The sequence below is a fragment of the Artemia sp. Qi Xiang Cuo genome, chromosome 9, assembly GCF_049724085.1.
Source record: "Artemia sp. Qi Xiang Cuo chromosome 9, ASM4972408v1, whole genome shotgun sequence".
Classification (NCBI taxonomy): Eukaryota; Metazoa; Arthropoda; class Branchiopoda; order Anostraca; family Artemiidae; genus Artemia; species Artemia sp. Qi Xiang Cuo.
In genome coordinates this window covers 1,747,857-1,767,383 of record NC_142802.1, presented here as the reverse complement: position 1 = coordinate 1,767,383, position 19,527 = coordinate 1,747,857, and the positions used below count along the sequence as shown (strand labels likewise).

The window sequence follows — 19,527 nt, the reverse complement described above, 5'->3', positions numbered from 1 at the left end:
GAAAATGTAACTGTGACAAGGTAAACCACGACCAAACACTACTGAAATATTCCAACTCTTGCATTTCAATGAAAGAAATTCAAAACGAACTTTGAAAAATCAAGAAAATGTAACTGTGACAAGGTAAACCTCAACCAAACACTACTGAAATATTCCAACTCTTGCATTTTAACGAAAGAAATTCAAAATGAACTATCAAAAATTAAGTGAATGTAACTGTGACATGGTAAACCACAATCAAACACTAGTGAAATATTCCAACTCTTGCATTTCAACGAAAGAAATTCAAAATGAACTTTGAAAAATTAAGGGAATGTAACTGTGACAGGGTAAACTACAACATCACACTAGTGAAATATTCCAACTCTTGCATTTCAACGAAAGAAATTCAAAATGAACTTTGAAAAATCAAGAAAATGTAACTGTGACAAGGTAAACCACAACCAAACACTACTGAAATATTCCAACTCTTGCATTTCAATGAAAGAAATTCAAAATGAACTTTGAAAAAATCAGACCTTTGGAGGGGGAGGGGCCGGGGGGAGGGGGTCGTTCTGTGTCTCAATGCACAAAAAAAGTATAAAAAATGGGGAGGGAATGGGAGGGGGAGGGGAGGAGGAGGAGGAGGAGGAGTGAGGAGGTGGGAGGAGGAGGAGGAGGAGGTGAGGAGGAGGAGGAGGAGGAGGAGGAGGTGGGAGGAGGAGGAGGGAGGAGGAGGAGGAGGGGGCCGGGGGAGGGCCTTTGGGGCACAGGGAGGGCCTTTGGGGTACAGGGAGGGCCTTTGGGTGTCTGGGGGACATTTGGGGACCGGTGGATGGCCTTTGGGACCCTGTTGGTCCTTTGGGAGCTCGATGGGCCTTTGGGGACCGGGGGATGGGCTTTGGGGGTCCGGGGATGGCATTTGGGGGTCTGGGTGGGCCTTTGGGGGTCTGGGGGGCACTTGAGGACCGATTGGTCCTTTGGGAGCCCGGTGGACCGTTGGGGGCCGGGGGAGGGCCTTTGGGGGGCGGGGGGGCCCGGTGGGGGCCGGGGGGGCCTTTGGGGACCGGTGGAGGGCCTTTGGGACCCTGTTGGTCGTTTGGGAACTCGATGGTCCTTTGGGGGGCCCGGGGATAGCCGTTGAGGGTCTGGGGTGGGCCTTTGGGGCGCCGGTGGCCCTTTGGGAGCTTGGGGGACCTTTGAGTGTCCGGGGGGGGGCAGTTGGGGGCCTGGGGGACATTTGGAGACCGGTGGAGGGCCTTTGGGAGTTTGGGGGGCTTTGAGGACCGGGGGCTTCCTTCGGGGTTGGGGTAGGAGGATTGGAACCCTTTGGGGTTGGGTTAGAGGACCTCACAACACTGTTCAAATGAAACTTGTGTATTATAACGACCACACTCAAATTCTTGTCTAAAATCTCTTCAATAATCTTCTTTTAAAATGTCTCTATCTGTTTCGCCGAAATAGTTCCATAACCTGTCTAAAACGGTTTCGCCCAAATAATCCCTAAACGTAAATTCAGCGTGTTCCTTTGTTATTGGCATCTCTGCGCTAACGCATTTCAAATTAATATGAAACCTTTTCGCGCGCTAAAACAATTCATCGCTAAGATGTTTCTTGCCTAATTGTTTCCGTGGCCTTTGGTTATTAATATCCTTTGGAGTTCGACCAGTAGAACTGTTCCCGAGGCAAAGACATTAATGACTCGGATCTATTCCTGGAGAAATGTTTCTAGGCGAAAATTTTTAAAGTCTGACAGATGATGTCATCGATTGATTGATCTGTCAAGAAAGGGAAATTAATTTGTTGTTTCTAAGGGGAATTATTGATTCACGATAGGTGAATTGAGGTCGACAGCACAGGTGTTCTGACTCGTGACAGCAGCACGTGGTTTATGGTTTTCCAAGTGAGAAAGTTCCTGTTTTTCAAATTCTCACTGACAAAAACCATAAAAACATACAAAAATGTGAGAAAGTTCATTTTTTTCAAATTCTCACTGACAAAAACCATAAAAACAGACATAAATGTGACAAAGTTCCTGTTTTTTCAAATTGTCACTGAGAAAAAACATAAATCATCCATAACCATCCATGAAAACATACATAAATTTGAGAAAATTCATGTTTTTACAATTGATGAAATTCCTTTTTTTTCAAATTCTCACTTGGAAAACCATAAACCACGTGGTCATCGTGCCAATATATGTGACAAAATTCATGGTTTTTCAAGTGAGAAAATTCCTGTTTTTTCATTCTCACTGAGAAAACCATAAACCACGTGGTTCGTTCCGGAGTATAAGATAGCTCTCTACTTATGCCCCCAGGGTATAACTTACAACCCTTGCCCCGAGGGTTGTGGGGGAGTGTCCTCCTCAAAAGACATTATCTATCTGGAAATCAGCTACGCTGACAAAATGCCTATCTCAAACTTTTTATTGGATGTGTTTGGGGGACGGATGGGCGTGAGGGGGAAAGTTACCCTCCAATCCCTTTTGACTATTAAAAAGGGCAATAGCCTTTTAATTTCCAATCGAATCAGACTTTTTGGAAGCTTCTACGACAACGCTTTCTATAAAAGCCTTATATGCCCCCAAGGCAAAACTTAAAACCCTTGCCCTGAGGGTTGTGGGGGAGTGTCCTCCTCAAAAATATATTTTCTATCTGGAAATCAACTATGCTGAACAAAATGTATACATCAAAATTTTGATTGGATGTGTTTGGGGAAAGATGTGCGTGGGGGGAGCTATTTGCCCTCCAATCCCCTTGGACTATTAAAAAGGGCACTAGCCCTTTGAATTTCCAATCGAATGAGCCTTTTTTGAAGTTTCTACGACAATGCCTTCTATAAATACCTTATATGCCCTGGACATATGTTAAAACCCTCTCCCTGAGGGTTGTAGGGGAGTGTCCTCCTCAAAAACACATTTTCTATCTTGAAATCAACTATGCTGAACAAAATTGTGATCTCAAAGTTTTGACTGGATGTGTTTAGGGAAATGATGGGCGTCGGAGGGAGGGGGGGCTAGGTGCCCTCCATTCACTTTCGAATATAAAAAACCATACTAGCCCATTAGATTTCCAATCGAATGAGCCTGTTTAGAGGTTTTTATGACAACACCTTCTCTAAAAACCTTATATGCCCCCAGGGCATACCTTTAATCCCTTGCCCTGAGGGTTGTGGGGGAGTGTCCTCCTCAAAAACACATTTTCTATCTGGAAATCAACTACGCTGAACAAAATGCCTATCTCACAATTTTGATTGGCTGTGTTTGGGGGAATGACTGGTGTTTGGGGGAATCGACTATTAAAAATGGCACTAGAACTCTCGATTTCCAATCGAATGAGCCCCTTTTGAAGTCTCTACAACAACCCCTTCTATATGAAGTGCCCTGCTTTAAAGAAAAAAAAATATAATAAACTGTACATTGTCAACATCGTTCTTATATGCCCTCAGGGAGTAAGTGGAAACCCTTGCCCTGAGGGCTTTGGAGGAGTTTCCTCCTCAAACTGATAGTTTGTAACTGGAAATCCACTACGCTGAACAAAGTGGTCATCTAAAAATTGCGCTGGTAGGTGTTTGGGGGACTGACAGGCGTGGGGGGGGACTAGTTGCCCTCCAATCACTTTCGACTATTAAAAGGGGCACTAGCCACTCCAATTTCCAATCGAATGAGCCCTTTTCGAAGTTTCTACGACAACTCCTTCAATACAAAGTGCTGGGGTATGGAGAAAAAACAAAAACAAGTTTCATTTATTTATTGATGCTGATTTGCGGCAGTTTTGTGCTTGGTAGACTATTTGATTTTATTTTTGCTCAATTTTGGTTAATAGTTCTTTACCTTTCTTTGTAAAACTTATTCTGTGGAAATTTTTTTTAAATTAATATTAAAAAAGGTATCACTGAAGATTGACGGGTACATGCATGCAAAAGGCATAACAGATAAAGTTCTACGCAAGAAATTTTTTTTTTTTCAGTATTATTTTGGGCACTTTGGCCAAGTACTATTAATTAGAATTTTGGCTGAATGGTAAGCTTTGGTCTAAATAAAAATTGAAAGGAAGTAAATAGATGATGTTGAATTAATGCACAGTGCAGTAGCCAAAGAAGATGAATATATTTCTAGACACTAAGGAGTTTATGTGAGGGAAATTGTCCTTCAAACCTTGCAGCTGATTGTGAGTGTGCAGCTGTGGTCTGAATAAAAATTGAAAGGAAGTAAATAAATGCTGTTGAATTGATGGATATATTTCTAGACATTAAGGAGTTTATGTGAGAGAAATTGGCCTTCAAACCTTGTAGCTGATTGTGAGTGTGCAGCTGTGGTCTGAATAAAAATTGAAAGCAAGTAAATAAATGCTGTTGAATTAATGCATAGTGCAGTAGCCAAAGAAGATGAATATATTTCTAGACATTAAGGAGTTTATGTGAGAGAAATTAGCCTTCAAACCTTGCAGCTGATAGTGAGTGTGCAGCTGTGGTCTGAATAAAAATTGAAAGGAAGTAAATAAATGCTGTTGAATTAATGCATAATGCAGTAGCCAAAGAAGATGAATATATTTCTAGACATTAAGGAGTTTATGTGAGAGAAACTGGCCTTCAAACCTTGCAGCTGATTGTAATGATATTTTTATATGAGTTAAGATGTCTTACTATTTTCTTTTCTATTTTTTGGGGGAATGGAGTGTAATCTATAAATTTTACCTTATTCTCACTGGATGCTGACTTCTGCTGGATGGCCAGAAGGGGGAGGCAGGGGGGGAGCTTGTATGACCCATAGGATCTAACCTTTCTAAATTTTTTAAATGAGTGGCCTGTCTGGTTCCCGAGGGCGTCCTGATGCTCATTTTATTGGGTGGGGGGGGATCTTTGTAAATTTTACCAAATCACTACCTGAATGTTGCCGAATTTTCAGCAAAAAATCAAGAATTTTACTAAATTTCGGCCGATTTTGCAAAAAGTCGGACGAAATTTTCACCTTGGGCGAAAATTTTACCGAATAGCAAAAAAGTTGGGGGGCGGGGGGCACCCCTCCCCCGCCCCGGCTGGTGTCTGAGTGTATTTGTTTCAAAACTAATTATCAATTTGACTGTTTAAAACGAATACATAGAACAATTTTGCTTTAACTCTTGTCCAGGCAACTGTAGAAGTTCTACCACCAGAACTACAACAGATGAAATGGACACGTGTCCAGTAGTCACAAAAAACCTACTATTGAAGCAGCTAGAACAACTATTCAGATAGATTTTGCTAATACAGCACCCATCACAAGTCCAGCTTCTGCTTTAGTTGCTACAATGGAGGATCAAAAAGTTTTTTTACTGTGTGCATTTGTTTAGATCTCTAAAGTTCTCTGGTTGAAGGCCCTATCCAGCCAATGCTAAACAAGTACACCAAAATTTTGTTCCACTACTATAATGCTGGCTATTTCTTACATTTTCACTGGCTTGAACATTCTGCATCAGCAAGCAAGATATTTTATTTCAATTACTGCTACTTTGTTGAGGACAGGATCTGGCCTGGGGAATGTGCAGGTAAAGTCTATTTTGTGCACAATGGAATAAAAAATGCTAAAAATATATTTCAACAACATGGGACTAGCAGCTGTCACAAAAAAAAAATATGATAAAATGTCACAACTTTAATAAAGTAACATCTGGGTCTATTCTTCCAGTTCTTAGTCAATGCTTGAGCCAGGGAAAGGCAGAGGTTGCAGAAAATGGAAAACATATTTGATGATTAATACTTATAATTACTGCTGTGCAACCAAACACTTCTGTGTGTCAATCTGGTGGTGTCACCACCATTCTGAGGCAAAATGCCAAATTGGCAGGATGCATGAGAACTTTGTGCATGTCAAAATACAATATTACCTAGTTGCAATAGCTTACTTTCCAGTGGACTTCTAAAAACCTAGTTCAATCTGCTCTTTGAGATGTTTAATGTTTTGACACATGCTCAAAATCAGAATCTAAACCTGTGTCCCAATATAACACTCATTTGTGTTGGAAATGAGCTTTACCTTCATCCCCTTAATGTGCATGTATATACCCTGAATTGTATAGATGCAATGAATTTTCCATTATTTTGAAAAAAATGTTAAATCAATTTGAAGCAATGAGTGACTTATGGAGAATTCAGTCCATATATACAACTGATGGTATGTATTTCCACAATGGGGGGGGGGGATGGGTAAAGTTAATTTCCAATGAAAATGAATGTTATGTTTGGATTCAGTATGAAATTCAGATTCTAAAGTTAAGTCTATTTCTTAGCTGTCTCATTAGTTAGTTAATTAGGACATTTACCCTAGATCTTATGGTGTGACTTTCATTAATTATTTAGGGTATTTCCTCTTTTTTTGAAAATCAGGCAACTTCTATCAGGCTTGAAGTTTTTGATGAGTAATATTGAACTTACTGAATTTTATGTATTTGGAATCAGTATAAAAAGCCAATTCTTTTGATATATCTATTATTATCAAAATTCCTTTTTTTAGAGTTTTGGTTACTATTAGGCCAAGTTGCTCCTTACTTACGGTTAGCGCTGCCATGGGTAGCACTTTTAGCACTTTGTTCTTGAAAGTAGTATTATTGTAACAACTTTTTTTTCAAATTAGCATTTTATTTTTAAAAAGAAGGAAATTTTTTCCTACAAAAAAAATGGAAGGGAAAACTGTCAATATAAAGAAGTATCAATATCCATGTAAAGGTGCTTTCATATTGACACTTAAAATGCATGTTGACTGTACCTATGCTCTATTCCCAGGAGACATTAGAATGAAAAATTTACAGAGAGCAGTGGGAGTCCTTATGAACCTAATTCTATTCCATTGAATCAGGTTCTGATAATTAGATTTGACAATATAACTGTCTTATTGAAGTCATTTTTTGTCCATTGTTTCATGATTTTGCAATAATTTGCAGGCTTGTAGTTGATGAAAGAGCCAAGGAGGTTGCAATCCTTGAGTGGGGCCAAATCCAATGTTAATATTTCATAAGCTGAGGATTAGCTACAATTCAAAGAAGAAAAGCAACTTTTTCATTCAAATTTGTCATATTTCTTCTTTAAATTTATGTTACATTGTTGGATAAATTTAACTCAAATGCACTTCCTCATTTTAGTTATTTCAACCCCACTATTTTTTAGTGTGAAGGTGCTTTCACATAGATACTTAAAATATTGTTGACTGCTCCTATGCTCTAGTCCCTGGAGACATCAGAAAACAAAGAATTACAGGGTATTCCTGGGAATCTAATTCTATTCTGTCAAGTCATATTTTGATAAATAAATGAGTGGATATAGATGTTATTTTTGCCCACTGTCTCATGATATTGCAATACTTAATAGGCTTATGGACAATGAAGCAGCTAATCAGGTCATAATTCTTGAGTGGGTGTAAATACAATTTTCCTGTTGTATAAGTTGAGGACTGACTGCAATTCATAAAAGAAAAGAGCAAGAAAAGCTAACATATCCATTTGAATTTGTCACATTTCTTCTTTAAACCCTTGGCAATGTTAAATTTGTGTTACATTTGGATGCACTTCCTTATTCTAGTTGTTTCATGTCCACTAAGTTTTGATTGTACTTAAAATTTTGATGTACTTAAGTTTTGATATTGGTACTTAAAATTCTTTTTTAGTGCTCCTTTTCTCTAGTCCTTAGAAACATGAGAAAGAAAAATTTTCTTGGAGTTGTGGGAGTTCTTGTGAATCTAATTCTATTCCATAAAGTCAGGTTGTAATAATTAGATTAGTCAATATAGATGTTTTATTGAAGTCATTTCCTAACCCACTGTTTTGTGATGTTGCAATTGTTTGTGGGCTTGTAGATGATAAAGTAGTTTGCTATTTTTGACTGGGTCCAAATCCAATTTTTATGTAGTATAATTTGAGGATCAACTACAATTTAAAGAATAAAAGAGCAAGAAAAGCATAGTTTCCATTTGACTTTGTCTTATTTCTTTGTTAAACCCTTGGCAATATTATTATTTTTTTTGTTTGCATAAATCCAACTTGGATGCACTTTCTCATTTTAGCTACTTCCTGCTCACAACGTTTTGAGAGTAATAAGCTATAATTTTCCTTACGTTTTATTTCCTATCTACCTCAGCAGAAGGATATCCTACAGTTTTTGCCAAATGAATTATTGGAAAGAGGTGTCTGATATACTTTTAGTTTTATTTTTCATAGAGTCATCAATAGCTGTGGCTTATGTTCACAGCATTCTGTTCAGTATTTTCAAAGAAAAGAAAAGTTCCATGTACCTGAATGCATTGTAATAATCGAAATGGTCTGTTTTGCGGAAAACCTGGATGACACTGGAAACCACTCAATGGAGAAAAGCATTGCTATCCTTTTTTTCCATTTTCTCAAAAGAAAAAGAAAGTCAAGTTTGGATAGCTTTTTCTTTTTTTTGTCTCTTTCTTGTGCTATGAGTAGACTACTACAGATAAAAATTAGAAGAAAGTACCCTGTGGGACAAAACCACAAATTCCCATTTTATATAGTAAGGCACCATTTGAATTTTAGTGAGTTTAAAATTGGTGGGGTGATGAAAAGTTGACAAGAGTGGAAGTGCTGCACAAAGCAGAGAATCAGTACTACCTTAGTAAAATCAATAATATACTTTTACAGTTGATGGATAGTATTAGAGGAAATTTCTGTGTTGAAAAATTGAAAGACATGGGCAGCCATAGACTGAATTTCAGGGCAGGGGGCTTACCTGGTCTAATCAGCACTTCCAGTGCTGTATAATTGAAATCTCAAGACAAAATATCATAGGCAGTGCTATAGTGCTGCCTAAGTAAAGAGCAATTTGGGCGCAATATATTGTTCTTTTTAGACCAGAATTTTTCTTATAGAAAGAAATGTCATAGGAACTTCAAAAGAGCTCATGGAGGGCAACCAGCTCCCCTTCCCCCTGTCAATCACTTCCCCAAACATATCCAATCAAAATTTTGAGATAGCCATTTTGTTCAGTGTAGTTTTAAGGTCTGGAAATTATGACTTTGGAGAATGACAACCCCCCCCCCCATAACCCTCAGAGCAAGGGTTGTAAGATATGTCCTGTGGGGATATAAGGTTTTTTAAAGAAAGGGTGGTCATATAAACCTCACAGGGGGCTCATTTGATTGGTAATCAGAAGTTCTACTTGTCTTTTTGACAGTCGAAAGTAATTGGAGGTCATGCAGCCCCCCCCCATACACCAATCATTTCCCCAAACACATTCAATCACAATTTTTAAGATAGCCAATTTGTTCAGTTTAGTTGAAGAGTCCAGAAATTATGGATTTGAGGATAACTTTGAGGATAGGCCAGAAGGAACTATGAATATACTTTTAGTACTACAACTACAGTTACTGTAACTAATGATGCTTAGAGTATTAAGGTGAAACTTCTAGGAAGTGTTCCAATTAAACAAAAAAAAACTGTAAACATGCAGGTTTTCAAAAAAAGATATATAAGCAATATCATAGGGAGCACCACTCTATAATAGCTAGAAATATCATTGAAACATTAAAAGAAGCTAATGTGATTCAAAATTAAAAGTTCTAGGATCCTTTCTAAGAGTAAAAAGAGATTGCAGGGCAATCAGCCCATCTCTTAAACCAATTTATTTCCCAAACACATCTAGTCAAAATTTTGAGATAACTAATTTGTTCAGCATAGTAGAACAGTCCAGCAACTATGTCTTTAGGGATGTTGGGCATGTCAAACCCCCACAATTATGCTAAACTATGGATTGTCATAAAGAAGAACTGAAAAGATATAAAAAAAAATTTTCATGAAAATGACTTTGTCAATAAAAACAAACAGATATTCCTCTTATAAAACTTTTTCCACAAAACAGGCTTTTCAAAGAAAGAGGAGCCATTTTTGGCTCCATTAAGCCAAAAATGGACAGAAATGAAGTCAAGTAATCATCCAAGCAAAAAACTACCACAAATCTCCATCAATGAATAAATAAAACTCAAAATGAACAGAAATTAGAATAAATAGTGGAGTCAAACTCAAAATGAGCAAAAATTAACATTAGTAGGGCTGATAACCCCCGTCCCCCATGCCTTCTCAAGACCAGAACATAATTTGATCTTTAATGAAAACAAAATATATTTGAAATGTTTTCACGTTTTTTACTTAAATAAGTAAAAAACTTTTTTTCCTCACTTTTTTTACACTTTTTATGTTTTAAGTAATAAATATCCTTTTAGGTACATTACACTGACAGTCCATGGTCATTTTTTGTTTTTTTTCAGTAAAGCCAAAGTTATTTTCTGGTCTTGAGAAGACATGGGGGTTTTCAGCCCTAGTAATATAAAATTTTGCTTGTTTTGAGTTTGACTTGGCTATTTATCATAATTTCTGTTTGTTTTGAGTTTCATTTAAAGGGTTTTTTACTGCTGTCCAATTGTTAGCTAACAAAAATTTGTTTGGACAGCAGAAACAGAATTGTTAGCTAACAGAAATGGTTGGCTCACAATTTGCAGAAACACAATATTGGGCAGGAAATTTAAAGAAAAATTCTGACCAAGATAGTATTGCAGGAAGTTTATCTCAGCTTGATAATACCCAACTGACACCAAAGCTTTGAAATTCAATTAATAGAATATTTCAAAGTGCTTATATCTTAGAAATATAACTATAATAGAAAAAAAAAATATAACTATTAATGCCAGCAAGTGAAACAAAGGCACAAAGCATTTTATTAATTGGCAAAGTACATTGAATTTAGGCAAAAATTGAAACACCAGCACTAAAGCTTTCCTAAAGGGACTGTTTAGTGCCTTTACATAAATTATCCCATGTATGGAGGAAGTGGATCAACCCAGTAAAAAATATAATGTGATTGTATAAGTGAAATTGTTAGATTTTTGATCATATCAAATTGCTATGACTATGGGGCAATTTCATTGTTTTTCTGTTTTTTCAATGGAATAATTGATTTCTTTTTTCAATGAGATTACCAGAAAAGAAATTTCTAAAAACCTACAAGGGGAAAGGAGGAAAAAGAAGAAATAGTAGCAGTCCTTGATTCTCTATCAATATTATAAGCATAAAAAAACCATTCCGCTTATTTTGAATATGTTACATTAAATTCCCCAACAATTTCCTTCAATAAGTATTTTAATTGTTAGAGAAATCCTCTAACAATGTTACAGTGTTGCTACAATGTTGCTAACAATTTTTAGTTGAATGGCAGAAAAACAATGTTGGGAAAATTGTTTAGCTAACAGTTTTCTGTTGGATGGCAGAAAAACCTCTTAAGTGTTGATAGTGATTTGTGGTTGTCTTATGCTTGGAAGATTATTTGACTTTATTTCTGCCCATTTTTGGCTTAATAGAGCTCTACTTTTCTTTGAAAACTTATTCTGTGGAATTTTTTTTAAATTAATACAAATATATGACACCATCATTCAGCCAGGAGGGGGGGGGGGGAGCTGGCGCCCCCCTTATGGGCACCCATGTTGAAGGATATAGAAATCTATACACAGGTTATTCTATTCTTTCCTCTGCAGATTGGAAAGTATTTCCAGGTAAATATCTACCAAATCATATGATTGACTTATGCATAAAGTGAATATACCACTCAATGTCTCATTTTATGCTGATTATGAATATAATAATCATTTCTATCATAAATGAATTTCAGCCCCCCCCCCCTATATATGCCAATTCAGGGTATATATTTCTACATTAGGGGTGGGGGTAAAGTTTAAACTTACCTCCCATTTACATCAGAAACAAAATTTGGTAAAGTTCTACCAAATCATATGATTGAGTTAGGAATAAAGTGAATACACCATTCGATGCCTTTTCTTATGCTGATTACAAATATAACAAATGATTACAAATGATTATTATATTCATAATCAGCATAAAAAAAGGCATCAAATGGTGCCTTTTGCCTTTTTTTATGCTGATTACAAATATAGTAATCACTTCTATCAGAAATGAATTTCAGCCCCCCCTATATATGCCAATTCAGGTTAATTTGTTAAACCTAAGGGGGGGGGGGGGTAAAGTTTAAAAATACCACCCATTTAAAAAAAAAAATTTGCCCCCCCTAATGTAGAAATATATACCCTGAATTGGCATATATAGGGGGGGCTGAAATTCATTTCTGATAGAAGTGATTACTATATTTGTAATCAGCATAAAAAAAAGGCAAAAGGCACCATTTGATGCCTTTTTTTATGCTGATTATGAATATAATAATCATTTCTATTGGAAATGAATTTCATCCCCCCCCCCTATATATGCCAATTCAGGGTATATATTTCTACATTAGGGAGGGGTGGGGGTAAAGGTTAAACTTACCTCCCATTTACATCAGAAACAAGATTTGCCCCCACCCCCCCTAATGTAGAAATATATACCCTGAATTGGCATATATATAGGGGGGCTGAAATTCCAATAGAAATGATTATTATATTGGTAATCAGCATAAAAAAGGCATTGAGTGGTAGGCTATAGCCTATTCACTTTATGCATAAGTCAATAATATGATTTGGTAGATATTTACCTATTTCCAAACTGAAAATGTGTTGGTACCAGTGTGAGTGACGCAAAGCATTGTGAGCAACAAAGAAAGTAGCACAAGGCTATTTTGCCACCCAAAGTAGCACAAAAAAATGTCAAGTGGCAATGCTGCTTACAGTTCATTATCATAAGCAGTTTGACTAATATTTCAGACAACTGACTCGAAAGCTTTCCAAGATTATATAAATCCTAACCCCTATAACTTTACTTCTTTTAAACCTTAGGCCTAGCCTAGTTTGTGCCACAGTGCAATTTTGGCACAGGCTACCTTTGCGTAGAGGAATCCCACTTTGTATTTTGAACGTTTTACTTACTCTTTCTAAGTTCAAGATTGGATTTTTTGCACTCAGAAGATATCTACTCAAAATGATAGATTGTAAGCTCATTTCAAGATTTCTGTAAACTTTTGAACAAAATTGGATGGAATATCTTATTGAAACAATCTATGCGAATAAGACGCATCGAATCTGATTTACTTTTATAGATAGCATTTAAAATCATAGGATTCTTTTTATTTACAACAAACTTTAGAAAAGATTTTTAAAACTAATGATGGAATAAGACCATGGTCATATGCAGGATTTGTTTTTGTGTGCTTGATTTTTAGACAGGCAAAGTCTCCCACAAACACCAGAAACAGGTGAATTTTTTTGGTCGTTTAAGCGAATATCTTGGCTTAGTTTTTTCCCCTTTTTCCTTACGTTAAAGGAAACAGGACTTAAGTAAGTGATATAAGAAAAATAATTGGCTTGTGCAAGTAAAATGAGAAAGGGTGTGCTTTGATTAAATAATAATCTATTTGAGAGGGACAATTATAATGCTCATTTAATATTAAATAATTGTTGTTGACTCTAAGATGTGATATAGCTCTTTACCATCACTGGTAAAAAAAATAATAATAATAATAAAATCTGAAAATTTTCTGTTCATCTTGTCCAAAATCAATTCGGTCTTCTTCTTTCAGCTGGGCTATGTAATTTGGTGAGAAACGGCGCGGTTAATTAGAATACGTTTTGGTCAGTTTTGTTTTAATTCAATTTTGAAATTTGAAATTCGGTTTGACTTTAATTCAATGCTGGAAAATTTTGTTTGATGTCCTCCTCTAGCTCGTTTGAACCAAAAGTAAAATTGAAAGCCCTTCCGTGAGTTAAAAAGTACATTTTATTATGAAATGGGTTAGATTCATTAAGAGCTCAATAAAAAAACGATCTTCGAGCAGGGAATACGTCGAGTCAGGTACCCAAAGAATAAAAAAGTAAAGACGCGACAATTTTTTGAATTGGTTACGAAAAATAATTTCTTGTGGGCAAATTCAAAAATTTATGTGTTTTGAGACCAGAAAAAAGATGAAATTTAAAGTGTACGGTGGATGCTATAGAATTGCAATGAAGGGCGGGAGGGGCAGTATATTTTCAAGGATAGTACATCGTGAATTTAAGTAAGTGAATTATGCTGTTTAATCCAATAAGAAGATTTTCGCTACGTCCTCATAAAATTATGTGTGATTTTTCCCTATGGAATAACCCTTACGCCTACAACCCATACGCTTTAAGCGCAGAGAGGAACTGTTAGAATTAGAAAAAGTTTTGAGAGACCCCATTGCTGTACTAAAGAAGTAGCCGTGATGGTTATTACCCGGATACATGACAAGTCGATAAAAAAACAATCGAAGAGCTTTGTGAGCCGAGGAGGTCCCATTAGAGAGAAAGTAAAAGATAAGGATACGCAGAGATCTAGGTAAATCACCCAACAGACGCAAGGCAGAATCAAGGTGGTCCGCCTGAAAGATATAGGCCTTATGCTAGGCAAAAAAAAATCTTGAACAGACTCTAAAAATGAAATAAGAGCGATCAACGAAAATATGAATCAAAATAGCCCAAACACTTTTACTTACTTACTTTTTCGTATGCTGACCCTGCGCTGCGCAGATACCGATCCCTTGATTCGATGCCTTAGTTTGGGGGTGTAATGCGTGGTTGTGGCCAAATCGTCCAACGCTTCCCATATTTTAGCCCAGATTTCTCCAGGTCTTCTTTTTGATCTGGGTCGACTCTGGCTGAGCTTACAGAGTCAAACCATTGACCCCAGTTCCAAACAAAATAACCAGGACCCAAGCCCCTGATCTCAGGATTTCAAGTCTGAAGTGCTAACCGCTCGGCTAGGACAGCTTGATAAATAGTGGTGGTAGTTTAGGCTCAAGATGGGGGTCACAAAAATCTAATAGTCACGATTCTATCCAATTTCTTAATTATACATTTGCCGAAAAGAAAATGCAAGAGAAGAAAGAAAGAGGTAGACCTAGGAAATGGGGAACGGAGAGAGGAGGCTGAGAAAAAAAGAATGAAGTTTGACAGAAGAAAGGGAGGCATGTGAACGAAAAGATTAGCAAATGATGAAACTCATAGAAAGAATTTCCCTTGCGCTAAAAAAATCATCTGCAACATATTCACTGTGTACGGGAAATCTCCAGCCAAAGAAAAAAATGAGGATTCTATACAATTTCTTAATTATATATTTGCCGAAAAGAAAATTCAAGAGAACAAAGAAGGAGGTAAACCTAGGAAATGGGGAACGGAGAGAGAAGGCTGAGAAAAAATAACTAAGTTTGACAGAAGAAAGGGAGGCAAGTGAACGAAAAGATTAGCAAATGATGAAACTCATAGAAAGAATTTCCCTTGCGCTAAAAAAAATCATCTGCAACATGTTCACGGTGTACGGGAAATCTTCAGTCAAAGAAGAAAATGAAGATATATATTTGTATATTATCTGTATATGAAAAATGAAGACGTATATCTGTATTTGAAAAAAGTGCGGAATGAAACGGTTGGCCGAAAGAACACGGGTGTCTAAAATTCAACCTTACCTATATCACAAGGCACAAATTACCTTTGTAGACTTACCGACTTATTGTACAAAGGACTTTCAAAACTAAAAAAAGCTGTTTTTGAGCTGGATTTGAGTTACCTCTGTAACAATTCTGTCAATAATTCAAATCCAAAACAAAAAGAAATTCAGCATCTTGGAAAGACCTCCAATGCAAGTTAACGGATCTAGAGCTTAAATCGCTAAAAACAGGCGTATAAACCTTGATAGAAGATGCCGAAGAACTAAAAAGAAATAAACCCGAGACAAGCGTAAAACTTGGCAAGTTTAGCAGGCAATTATGTCAAGACTAGAAGAGATTCATGAATGCTGCAAGAACAAAGCTTGGGAGAAAGGACGGGGCTGGATTCCATTGGACAAAAGAAAAAAGTAGACCTCAGCAAAACAAATGGAAGCAACTTGTTACTATCGTAGCTCTTCAGGGTATTTTGCCAAAGATTACTCAATATCGGGATGAACATAAAATAAAAGCTTGGGCTAGGGCCAAAAACAATAAAAAACCGTAATGCGTTTGTGGAATCACAAAATATACATGCAAAATTATATAAACAGCTTGCTGGTATTTATTACTTAAAGTTTTAATATTTTTTTATTTATTAAGGTAAAATAAAGTGAAAATATTTTAAATGTATATTTGTTTTCAGTAAAGTGCAAATTATATTTTGGTCCTAAGAAGGCATGGGGGTTTTCATTCCTTCTCATGTTAATTTTTGCTCGTTTTGAGTTTGAATCAATTATTTATTGCAATTTCTGATCGTTTTGAGTTTCATTTATTTATTGAGGGTGATTTGTGGTAGTTTTACGTTTGGAAGGCTATTTGACTTTATTTTTGCTCATTTTTGGCTTAGTGGAGCTCTTTAGTTTTTTTTTTTGAAAAACTGGTTTGTGGAAAATGTTTTTTAAATGAATTTTTGTACGTTTTTATTGACATAGTCTTTTTCAAGGAAGAAAATGATATTTATATCTTTTCGGTTTCTTTTCTATAAAAATCCATAATTTGGTTTGCTATTTGTTTGTTGGAGGAACTTTTTCGACAATTTTTAATCCTGACAAAAATAGTATTGTTTGACTTAAGTTGATACCTCCTCGAGTTGATCTGACAAATAAAACTTAATAACATTTCCAAAAAATTTTGTCTATGCTCTTTGACAACCTGGATACAGTTACACTCTTTTGATTTATTTAAACTGTAAGAGCAGAAGTAGTAATAGCAGTAGCCCCAAAAGTTTCAAGTTAATACCCCCAGTGTTTCTTGACATATTGCTGAGGTGTCTTATTGGCAACTATACGCACAGTGCCTTTTGATTTAGTTTTAAAGCAACATTTAATTTTGAAGCATAATGGGCCGATTCTATAATTGTTGGGGCCTGACATACCCATTATCCCTATAGCTGCTAAACTGTTCTACTATACTGAACAAAATATCTGTCTCAAAACTTTGACTGGATGTATTTGGAAAATGAGGCTTATATGTGTATAGTTTTTTCGTTTAATTGAAACTCCCACTAAACATTACCTAGAAGTTTCGCCCATAACCCTTGCCCCCAAGCTCTGAGGGGCTATTTCCACACCAATACCTTTTTATATGATCTTTAGACTATTTTGAACAAAATAGCTATCTTAAAATTTCTTGCGGATGCATTTGGGAAAAAGAAGACGTGTGCTGGGGCTCGTTGGATGCAACTTTATTCATTTGATTGGATGTGTTTGAAAAATGATGGGCGGGGGGGGGGGGGTAGGTTGCCCTCCAATCACTGCCGACTATTAAAAAGGGCACTAGAACTTTAAATTTCCAATCCAATGAACCCTCTCTGAAGTTTTTGCGACCTAGCTTTCCATATAAACGTTATATGCCCCCGTGGCATAATACACAACCCTTGCCCTGAGAGCTCGGGTGGGGGGTGGGGGATAATCTCAAAACATAACTACTGGACCTATGAACTACGCTGAACAAAATGGCCATCTTTAAATTTTGATTGGACGTATTTGGGGTAATGATTGGCGTGGTGGGGGCTCGTTGCCTTCCAATCACTTTTGACTATTAGAAAGGGTAATATAACTTGCAATTTCCAATCAAATGAATCCCTTTCGAAGTTTTTACGACAACTCCTTCTATACAAAGTTTCGTGGTCTAAAAAAAAAAAAAAAAAAAAAAAAAAAAAATTGTGGGAGCGCTATTGCACTGCCTATGATCTCTTTGGACTGTTTTTTGGACAAATGGTCATCTCAAAATTTCTATAAGATGCATTTCGGGAAAACAGGACGCGTGGGGGAGGATAGCTGCCCTCCGATCATTTTTGCTCTTACAAATAGGCACTAGAACTTCTGATCACCAGTTCAATGAACCACCCCCCCCCCCCGAGGTTTATACGACCACCCTTTCTATAAAACTATATATGCCCCCAGGGCATAACTTACAACCCGGACCTTCAACTACGTTGAACAAAATGGCTTTCTCAAAATTTTGATTGGATGTGTTTGTCAAAATGATGGGCGTGGGGTGGGGCGGATTATTGCCCTGCAATTACTTTCGACTACTAAAAAGGGCATAGCCCTTTCAATTGCCAATTAAATGAGTCCCTTTTGAAGCTTCTACGACAACTCCTTCTACGAAGTGCCCTGGTCTGAAAAAAATAATACATTGTGCCCATATTGGCTCTTTACTTAGGCAGCGGTATTGCGCTGACTATGATAATATAAATGGTCTATAACTTGCCAGCCAAAAATGATGCACCAATCGGAAAATGTATACATTCTGAAAGGATGTGATGCATTTCAATGTGATAGGCATGCACATAAAAGGAAAAAAGAAATACTGAAACGCTACGGTATATCCTAACTTAATCAGATCTACTCTATACCCAATTTTAGTCAACTTCAGATAGCGTCCTGTCTTAAGCTTTGAAAGAAACGAGCACCATGGAATTTTCCTCGTAGTAGGAGAGGACCTAAATGAGATATTTTTCTACGCAAGGGCGAATGAAAAGTATCTGAAAACTATCAGGATAAAATATGAAATTGAAGTCTTGTATTCATTTTGGATTTCACAAGGAATTTATTTCCTCTCTCCTTACGCGTTTGCAGACGTTTTCCTTAGAGGCAGAAAAACGGGTAGAGGCCATGTTCTGTTTAGTATTCCTACACGCTTAATGTTTTTCCATTCTAAAATAATATAAATATAAAACTGCGGGCTCCGGTTAGCGATTGAATCTGGCGGCAAAAGTTTACAGATCTAGTCTGTATTACATAAAAAAAAAAAAAAATTTCTCAAATGAAAGCAAGGAGCAACATTAAAACTTAAAACGAACAGAAATTATCCAGTATATGAGGGGGGTTGCTCTTCCTAAACACCTCGCTCTTTAAGCTAGAGTTTTTTAGTACTTGAAAAAAAAAGCTTCTTATTGTTCTAATAAAACGAACAGTATTTCGGGAGTCGTTTTTAAAGAATTGGGACAGAATTCAAACTTTGGCGGAAATAGCGAGGGGTTGAGGAGGAGCAACCCCCCTCATATACGTAACAATTTCTGTTCGTTTTAAGTTTTAATGCTGCTCATTAAATTCAGTTAAAAAACTTGTTTTTTTAATTTAATTTCTGATCGTTTTTTTAATAATGCCAGGATATCTGGCGAAATCTCCACGGAAAAATCCCTCCTCCTCACGGATTTATTCTCTAGACAATTCAATCCTGGTGAAAATATACCCCGGACAATTACCCCTAACATGTCCACGCATAAAATTGAGTCGGCAAAGAAAAAGCAAGACATAAGACGAATTTTGTATAGAAATTTTGGCAAATTCCCCCAGTGTAAAATATCCTCTGAAAAATTCACTCCCCGTGGATAATCGCACCAGCAGAAAATTTGCTCCCCACCCGAAAAATGTATTCATACTTTCCAATAACAAATACTATATGTAAACAATGGGCAAATTTTGTAACTTAAAGTTCTTTCCCCAGGGGCTGTGGGGGGTCAGGATATCTCCAAAGGCATAGTTATTTGGCCTTTCAACTATGCTGAACAAAATGGTTATCTAAAAATTTTGATCGGACGATTTTGAGAAAAAAGGGGTGTGGGAGGGGGCCTAGTGGCCCTCCAATTTTTGGGTCACTTAAAAAGGGCACTAGAAC

General features: G+C 36.7%; 1 protein-coding gene across 1 annotated transcript in view; it reads right to left on the bottom strand.

Moving 5' to 3' along the window:
• Positions 1–12,968, bottom strand: part of mRpL9 (mitochondrial ribosomal protein L9) — a 62,330-nt gene extending 49,362 nt beyond the window's left edge. The window contains exon 1 of the mRNA XM_089093825.1: positions 12,833–12,968. Coding sequence (XP_088949951.1) covers positions 12,833–12,904 — 72 coding nt within the window. The 5' untranslated portion in view covers positions 12,905–12,968. The remainder of the gene's footprint in view (positions 1–12,832) is intronic.
• Positions 12,969–19,527: the final 6,559 nt, after the last annotated feature.